Consider the following 9224-nt stretch of genomic DNA (forward strand, 5'->3'; position numbering starts at 1 on the left):
AGGCCCCTTTATAATTTATAAGATTTTAAATTAATAATGATAAAATTACACTTTAACCTCCCAAAAAACGATAAAAATTATAACGATATAAGCTATTAAACGGTGAAATTGTATTATTATTTTTTAATATTATAGTAAAATTGAATTATCTTCAGATGATTTGGATTTATGAATTGAATTTTTTGGATCAAATCATTTCAATTTATTTAAATGAATAAGTTTAAAATTTAAAATTAAAATAATTTTACAATTTAATATATTAAAAAAATATTACTCGTTTGGCCTGGTAGGTATGGTAAATATAAATGGATGATGAATAAAATATATATTTTAATTTCAACCTGACTAAGTCAAATTTCAATCCGAATTATAAATGGTAATATATTAATAAAGAAATGAATTATTTAACTAAATTGCCCATTCCAGCTGAAGAAAACACAAATTCTGACAGTGGCATAGCTCGTGAGCATCTCAAGGCTCTAACAACTAACTAGTATATAGTTATCCCCCACTCCGCTTTATATTTTGCTTTTTCTTTTTCATATTGTATGTTACACGTCTAAATAAAGCAAATAGTTGATGTGGGTTATTGAATCGGGATTTATTGGAATGCATGCAGGGTTTTCACTCTTGAATCAAATCATACATAACTCGTTTAGCTTACTTTTTGTCTCACGCTACAGTATCGTTACAGTATCTAATCTCACCGTCACTGTTATTTTTACACTAATCGCAGGTAAACACACCGTCCATCCAAACTCATAATTGGTTCCACCATCTATCCTTTGTATCGGTTTTATTTTAGTTATAGATATATTTGTAAAACCAAAAAAAAGAGTAATTATTAAAATATTTGAAAATATATTTTAAAAGATAACTGCAGAATAGAGTTGAACTTAAAGCTAGATTCTCTTTTTTCTGAAACAGCGAAAAGCTTTCATGGTATTTTTAGCTTTAGCTTTCATTGACGTGGAAATCCAATCAATAAACCCCGAAACCTTTTTCACTTCTATATAACACCATTCAGCCCCTCACCCATTTCACTCACAGAACAACCTTTCAAAAACATGTCTAGAACGACAAAACCTGATTCTCTTACACTTCTCCTACTGCTTCTCATTGCTATCCTCTCCATTTCTTCGGTGGAGTCTGGCCGACCGCCTTTCGCCTGCGACCCGAGAAACGGGTTGACGAGGAGTTTACGGTTTTGCCGGACGAATTTACCTATCCACGTGAGGGTTAGGGACTTGTTAGGGAGGTTGACGCTGCCGGAGAAGATAAGGTTATTGGTTAACAATGCGATAGATGTGCCCAGGCTTGGGATTCGAGGGTACGAGTGGTGGTCCGAGGCGCTTCATGGGGTGTCCAATGTGGGTCCCGGGACTAAGTTCGGTGGTTCGTTCCCGGGTGCCACCAGCTTCCCTCAAGTTATCACCACGGCCGCTTCGTTTAACGAATCGCTATGGGAACGTATCGGACAGGTAAAATATTGAACTTGTTTCAACAATTTTAATTTATCTTTATTCCTAATAACAAAATAAACCAACCCAATTAAAAGGATGGTAAGCTTTTGTCACTTTGTCAGTTCATTTCTTTAACTTATATAGGCCCATGATTTTGGACGAAAGCGTATAAAATAAAGAACATATGTACAAAACGAAAGACTATTGAAATATAATTTTATCTCATTCATATTTTAATCCCAAAACTCAATTCTTTTTTCTTTAACTAAGCGTAAAGTTGGACAAAAAGTGTAACATTAAAAACAAATAAAAGGGTTATTAAATTATAGATATTGAAAAGAAACGTACTTAATAAGTATTGTTACAAGTGGTAAGCTTTCTTTCTCTTAATTTGCTGTTCTTTATTCCTGTCTATTTTGTCTGTATCTTAAAATTTCCATGAATGAGCTTTCAAAGGCCAACCATTGGAACTGAAATTTTCCAAAATAAAAGTTGTGTGAAAGTGACTTTTGAGGTCAATAACATATTTCCAATACTTGGATCCAATTTGAACTACATGTCGATTTACGACCTCAATAATAAATTTATTTTTCTGTCAAATTATCATTCACTATACTTATTTTTTTCTTTTTTAATTAATACATAGTAGTTAACAAAATTTGAACCTAACCCGAATTTTAAAGAATAAAAAATTGATTCTATAACTTGTTTAAAACTAATAATCCTATCTTAAATAGAATTATTTGTGGTATAAAAGCGGGTTGATATGTCGGTTTGAATATAGGGATTGAATTGATTTTCAAGTAAATAATTCAAAATCGATAAAAAATTAAAAATTGAGACAAAAAAGTCCACGATTAAATTAGTTTTATAAAATTTTAACTATGGACCGACAATTAAATTAAGAATAAATTGTCCGACCAATTTATTTGACGGTGGATCCGGTTATTACAACCTTGCTTTCTACTGTTTGATAAATTATATACTGTTGGGATGACTGCAGGTGGTTTCGGATGAAGCAAGAGCAATGTATAATGGAGGAATGGCTGGTTTGACATATTGGAGTCCCAACGTGAACATATTCCGAGACCCACGGTGGGGCCGAGGCCAAGAAACTCCCGGCGAAGACCCTGTTCTCGCCGGAAAATATGCGGCCAGCTACGTCAGGGGCCTCCAAAGTGCCACCGGAAACCGCCTTAAAGTTGCCGCCTGCTGTAAACATTACACTGCTTATGATCTTGATAATTGGAAGGGTGTGGATCGATTCCATTTCAATGCTAGGGTAAGAAACTTAGAGCCCAACTATTTTTTTACTAGCTTTTGTAGATCAAATAAATTAGGTTAAGATAAGCTTCAAATCCTTTACTTCTTTTTACTTTATACATTTTAAAGTTAAGATCTAATCTATAACATTTACATTTTTTCTGTTAAATTTATCGGTATGATATTTTGAAATAAAGAAAAATGGTCACTTAATAACTGTGTAACAAAGAATGATATGGACTTGAATTTAACACAAGAATTTTATAAGTGCTAACAATTAGACTTATATTTTTTATTTTGAAAAATAGGGGTTAAATTTTTAAAAATAAATAGTAGATGACTAAATTCCAAATATACAAAGTCTATAAGGACTTCTACCATATTTTAACCAATAATCTAATTAAATAATTTGTCTAACCTCTAAACCATACAAGGGCGTCTCTCGGCTAAGTCCCTAAGATGGGAAAATAGCACTTTACCTCTCAATTAATAAAATTTTAATTTATTCCTTTATAAAATTATAATAATACCAATTAATATAATAATGAAAATACTTTTTAATAATCATAAAAATACATCTATGCCTCCAATTCTTTTTTTCTTCCCCTAAAAGCATATAAAAAGTACATAGTAACTGTTTGGTGTTTCGTCCCTTGGATAAAATGGTGTAATCTCACTTTTAGTCCTTCTAAAAATTAATAATTAAATTTAAGTTTTTTTATCTAGCATAAAACTTCTAACTTTGCCCCCAAACAATTTATATTTTTATGTTGATGTCCCTAAAAAAAAAAAACCTTGCTTCACCTCTGACTCAAAGTTTAATTCAAGCTCGACAAAGTTTCAATTATTTTAAGTTCAAGTCCGATTCGAGATAATAAAAAAAATCCAACTCTCGGAATCACTCCATCAAGTTAAATTAAACTCAAGGAAAAATAAGTTTGGTAACATATAAAAAAATGGATAAATGAATGCAGGTTAGCAAACAAGACCTGGCAGATACATATAATGTACCGTTCAAAGCATGTGTAGTGGAAGGGAAAGTTGCAAGTGTTATGTGTTCTTACAATCAAGTCAATGGCAAGCCCACTTGTGCTGACCCAGACTTACTTAAAGGCACCATTCGTGGCCAATGGCACCTTAATGGGTTCGTTCCTATCATACATACATACATACATACATACTGTGTTTCTGATGTTTGATTTCATTTGCATTAGGTATATTGTATCAGATTGTGATTCGGTTGGTGTAATGTATGATACTCAACATTTCACTGTTACACCAGAAGAGTCTGCTGCAGCTACTATTAAAGCAGGTTCGGTCCCGATATTCGAGATTTTATTACAATCGTAGATACCGAGATTTGAACTTTTATGTATGTTCTGAATTTGATTTGTAGGTTTGGATTTGGATTGCGGGCCGTTTTTGGCGATATATACGGATTTGGCTATAAGGAGGGGTTTGTTAACTGTGACTGATGTTGACATGGCTTTAGCGAATACCGTTACTGTCCAAATGAGGCTCGGCATGTTCGATGGTGAACCATCAGCTCAACCGTATGGGCATCTCGGTCCGAGACATGTGTGTACCCCGGATCATAAACAACTAGCCTTGGAAGCTGCTAGGCAAGGCATAGTTTTGTTGAAGAACTCTGGGTCTTTACCGTTGTCTACTTCACGTCATCGTACCGTCGCGGTTATTGGGCCGAATTCAGATGTCACAGAAACAATGATAGGAAACTATGCAGGGGTGGCATGTGATTACACGAGTCCCTTGAAAGGCATTTCAAGATACGTGAGGACTGTTCATCAAGCAGGCTGTTCAAACGTTGCTTGCAAAGCAAACAATCTGTTTGGATTCGCCGAGGTCGCTGCCCGCCATGCTGATGCAACAGTTCTCATAATGGGGCTCGACCAATCGATAGAAGCAGAATTCAAGGACAGGGCCGGGTTGCTCTTGCCTGGATACCAACAAGAGCTGGTTACCAGGGTGGCTCAAGCATCGAAAGGCCCTACTATTTTGGTATTAATGTCGGGTGGCCCGATTGATTTCTCGTTCGCCAAGTATGATCGTCGAGTTAGTGCCATTTTATGGGCCGGTTATCCAGGCCAAGCTGGAGGAACAGCAATTGCAGATGTTCTATTCGGAACAACAAATCCAGGTAAATTCAATTCACTTGCTCAATGTCGAAAATATCAAACTCTTTGAAGCTAACTCAATGTATTCCGTAGGTGGGAAGTTGCCAATGACATGGTATCCACAATCTTACGTAGCTAAAGTACCAATGACAAACATGGGAATGAGGCCATCCCGAGGCTATCCCGGAAGAACCTACCGGTTCTACAAAGGTCCAGTCGTGTTTCCATTTGGTCACGGCTTGAGCTACACAAACTTTAAACAATCATTAGCCTTAGCTCCAACTGATCTCTCAGTGCTCATTAACACCAATTTATTTGCCACTAAAAACTACTCAACATTATCAAGCAAAGCCATTAGGGTGAAACATACTAATTGTGATTCACTTTCATTACCCCTCCACATTGATGTTGAAAACACTGGCAACATGGATGGGACTCACACTTTGCTCCTTTTCTCTGAACCGCCCGCTGCTGTAAAATGGTCACCGAACAAACAATTAATAAGTTTCCATAGAGTCCATGTCATTGCTGGGTCGAAACAACGAGTGAAAATCAATGTTCATGCTTGCAAACACCTTAGTGTCGTTGATGAATTCGGGATCCGAAGGATTCCGATGGGTCAACATAGTTTATACATTGGGGATCTAAAGCATTCTATTTCTCTCCAAGCAAATTTGGAGGGCATCAAGAATTAGAGTATAATTATTATTGTTATTATTATTAGTTCCACTGCATTTCCAAAGGGAAAAAAAAGTGGTCATAATTGTACAAGTTTTTAGGCATTTGAGTCTTCAATCTATTTTGTTTTTGTTTCTTAAATAAAAGAACAAATATTGATTGAAACAGAATTGGCCAAATGAATAATAGTGTAATAATTCAAGAAATATTAGTATTTTTTTTTATAATTTCATCCTTGAATTTTTTTTCATTGAAACACTAGTTTTAAAATTTGGTAATTTTGTCCAATTTAGTTTCTAAATTTAGATTTTTATTAAAGTTTGAAAATGTGACAATTTGAGATTGTGTCACGCCATTACCTAAAAATTATAAAAAAATTATTACAAATTGTTAAAAATATAGATAATTTTTTAAAAAGTATTTAAAATTGTTAACAAAGGTAATGACATGGTAAAATGTCACACTAGTATACCTTACCGTAATCTAAATTTAGGGAGCAAATTCAGAAAGCTACCAAATTTCAAGATTAATGTGAACAAAAAAATTTTAGGGGCTAAGGTGAAAAAATTATAAGTTCAAATCTGTTTCAATCTTCATAGGATACCCTTTAGCCTAATGGTTTGGACCCCATTACATGCCATCCAGCTAATTTAATTGCCTTTAGGATTCTCACTCTCATTCCCACAAAATAACAAACAAAAAGAGATTATCAACGTTTTGGTTGATTGTCCCCACCCTGTTTCCCTCCGCACTCGATCATTTTTTGACAGAACACGAATATTAAATAAAAAAATTACGAAATCTCGTTATAATGAAACTTTTAAATAAACATTACCCAAATAAATTAATAGAAACAATTAATTAAGTATTAATTTAAGGGTTGAAATGATGTTTAATGCGTAATATTGACTAGAGTTTGTAAACATTTCATAATAAAATTTTCTTTCAAAAAAACATTTTACTTCATGAGCCTTCAATTTTGGTTTATACTTAAGTGGATATGACTCATTTCACTATCCACGAAGTCTTTTTTTTTTAACCTTTGATAATAATAATTTTAATAAATTATACCTAACATCATTAAACTATTAATAAATTTATATTTTGACCACTTAATTTTAAATAATTACAAAATAACTATCTCAAGAAATAACTTAAAAAAATTCAAATAATTTAATAATAAATTTAAAACTTCTTTAATTAATAACCGAAATGTAAACTTCGTCAAAATTTTAAGATGTGAGGTATAATTTACCTAAATAAAATACTACAACCCACTTTTTCTCACATGGAAGTATGGTAGACCTTTGAAGGAATGTACCATCGTGGAAAGCAAATAAAAGTTGAATTAAACTATTCATTGTTGAACCATAATTTATTTCTTTTAAAAAATAAATATTTGATTGATTATAATAATTTATTATATATATTATAATGATGTAGATTCATGATTAATGCATCAAATATTAACACATGTTAAAAATAATTCAATACTAACTCTTTTTTAATGTTCGAAATTTGGAATGCAAATCTTCTTTCTTTTATAAATACAATTCTCCTTAGTATAATCAAAAGTAATTTCATTTTAACAATATCATGAAAAGGTCCAAATTAATAATATGATCTCTTATTTGAAAAAAGAAAATAAGAATAAAAAAGCATGCATGTATGATTATTTAAGTGATAATAATTAAATAAATCTCAAATTGAAATTTAAAGGGATTGAAGCAAGTAAAATTGGATGCTTATTCAATGAAATCCTTTTATGAAAGTCAGCTCAAGGAGTGTAAATATAATTATTAATCAACTATTTAACCTAAACTATAAACTATAAAAGAGAAAAAAGAAAAAAAAGAAAAGCTAGCATTGTGAAAATGAACTAAACTTTCTTATTAGTTTGTAATTAAACATTCATATGGAACAAAAATAGATACAAAAATGATCATAAAAACAAAAATTAAAGGATAAAATCTACATCATAAGAAGAAAATAAATATTAGAAAAAAGGAAGAGAAAAATATTATTACTTCATACATCTTCAGAAATTTCTCAGTTCCTTTTTTTTTCATCCCTGCAATGGCTTCTTCAGATCTGCAAATCTTCTACATTTATTTTCACCATCTTTTCTCCTTTAATTACTTTTTTTTTTAATATTAAAAGAAAGAAAGGAAAAAACCCAACATGGAAATAAAAAGCCAATGTGTTGTTGATGATAAGCTTCTCGCCTCCGACGGTGGTGGCGGCGTATGGTAGTAAAAAGGGAAGTAAGGGACGATAGGGTTGGGTGGTGGTGGCGTTGGGTAGTTTTTGTATGTAGGTGGAGGGTAGTACATGCCACCAATGACACCAACGGGTGGTGGTGGAGCGTAGTAGTTATTTCCGCCGCTGGATTGAGAAGGTGGTGGTGGAGAGTAGTAGTAGTTTCCACCACCGCTGGAGGTGGGTGGAGAAGGAGGGGGTGGGCAGTGGTTGGGGTTAGGAACTGTAGGTGGTGGTGAAGATGGTTTAGGCGGCGGTGGAGATGGTGGTGGCGGCGATGGAGTTTGCTGACATGGATTTTCACATGATGAACACATGGTGCACTCGATCTGGTACTTCGATGTCGTGTTTGAAGTGGTGATGGTGTTGTCTGAAGAAACGACCGAACTCAGCAGCATCAGAGATGTTGTAATTACAATAATTGTCTGAAAAATTTCCATCTAATAACAAATAACCACTTTTTTTTTTTAATTTTTCACTGGTTTTTTTTTCTTGAATGTACCACCCCAAAGAACTGAAAAGAAATATAGATTAAAGGGGAGAAGAAAAAGCTAAATAAGAACAATGCTTGTATGCAAAATAAAAATAAAAGGGGGAAAAAAAAGGAGTCGAATAAGAGAAAGAAGGAAGCGAGTGTGTTAAAAAAGAAGTGGGGTGGGGTATAGGCCCCCCCCCCCCTTATGAAAGACGGATCAAATAAATTTAGGTTTCGCATAATATTTTATTACATTAGGATACACATTTTAGATTACGGTACCGTATAGATTGCATTTAAAAAATAGATAAAATAATCTTTACAAATTAGAATAAGATGAAAATTATTTCTATTTTGTTAAAAAAATTATCTATTCTTATTTTTAAAAATTGATGTGACACATAATAATTAGATTACACGTGGTCTATTATGTGTGTCTCATTTTGACATTCAGAGGTAATTTTTTAATAGAAAAATGAATAAAAACTTTAATAGAATAATCAGTTTGATTTTTATTTAATGTATAATGACTAATTTACTTATTTTTTAGTAGAGAGGATAAAACGCAATTAGATTCTTAGTACGAGATCTTCGTGATAGTTTTACACATTTCGTGTGAAAGAAAAAATTATATAATAATCAAATACATGTTTAATTAAAATAATAAAATTGAGCTTATGAATGTTTTAGGTTTGAATATTACTTTATAAAAATAATAAATTTTTAATGATTTTACTACTAAATTGAGATCCGATTAATGAGTAATATCAATTCAATGACTCTTAATAATAACATAAATATTTAATTTAATTTTTTTAAAATTTGTATTTTCCTCCAAACATCAAACTCTGTTATCATTTACTTGAACCTACATTACTAGTATTTATGTGTTTATTTATCGGTTCAATATCAATGTATTGAAAAACAAATCTTAAATCTAAATGGTAATTT

General features: G+C 32.4%; 2 protein-coding genes across 2 annotated transcripts; one reads left to right on the forward strand and one right to left on the reverse strand.

The window, feature by feature from the left end:
- The first annotated feature begins 818 nt into the window (after positions 1–818).
- LOC107926474 (beta-D-xylosidase 1) lies at positions 819–5761 on the forward strand. Its single transcript, XM_016857320.2, has 6 exons — positions 819–1481; positions 2467–2745; positions 3701–3870; positions 3941–4038; positions 4123–4884; positions 4955–5761. The coding sequence occupies exons 1-6, from the start codon at positions 1068–1070 to the stop codon at positions 5554–5556; spliced, it is 2325 nt and encodes a 774-aa protein (XP_016712809.2). The 5' UTR covers positions 819–1067; the 3' UTR covers positions 5557–5761.
- Positions 5762–7405: 1644 nt separating this feature from the next.
- LOC107926475 (leucine-rich repeat extensin-like protein 3) lies at positions 7406–8467 on the reverse strand. Its single transcript, XM_016857321.2, has one exon. The coding sequence runs from the start codon at positions 8236–8238 to the stop codon at positions 7693–7695; it is 546 nt and encodes a 181-aa protein (XP_016712810.1). The 5' UTR covers positions 8239–8467; the 3' UTR covers positions 7406–7692.
- Positions 8468–9224: the final 757 nt, after the last annotated feature.

This window comes from Gossypium hirsutum, chromosome D09, assembly GCF_007990345.1.
Source record: "Gossypium hirsutum isolate 1008001.06 chromosome D09, Gossypium_hirsutum_v2.1, whole genome shotgun sequence".
NCBI classification, from domain to species: domain Eukaryota; kingdom Viridiplantae; phylum Streptophyta; class Magnoliopsida; order Malvales; family Malvaceae; genus Gossypium; species Gossypium hirsutum.

Bases quoted from the DNA above. Each gene is read 5' to 3' on its own strand.
- LOC107926474 (XM_016857320.2), top strand. From the start codon at position 1,068: ATGTCTAGAACGACAAAACCTGATTCTCTTACACTTCTCCTACTGCTT. The intron at 1,482-2,466 runs GTAAAATATTGA...GGATGACTGCAG, and splicing joins TATGGGAACGTATCGGACAG to GTGGTTTCGGATGAAGCAAG. The intron at 3,871-3,940 runs GTTCGTTCCTAT...CATTTGCATTAG, and splicing joins GGCCAATGGCACCTTAATGG to GTATATTGTATCAGATTGTG.
- LOC107926475 (XM_016857321.2), bottom strand. From the start codon at position 8,238: ATGGAAATTTTTCAGACAATTATTGTAATTACAACATCTCTGATGCTG.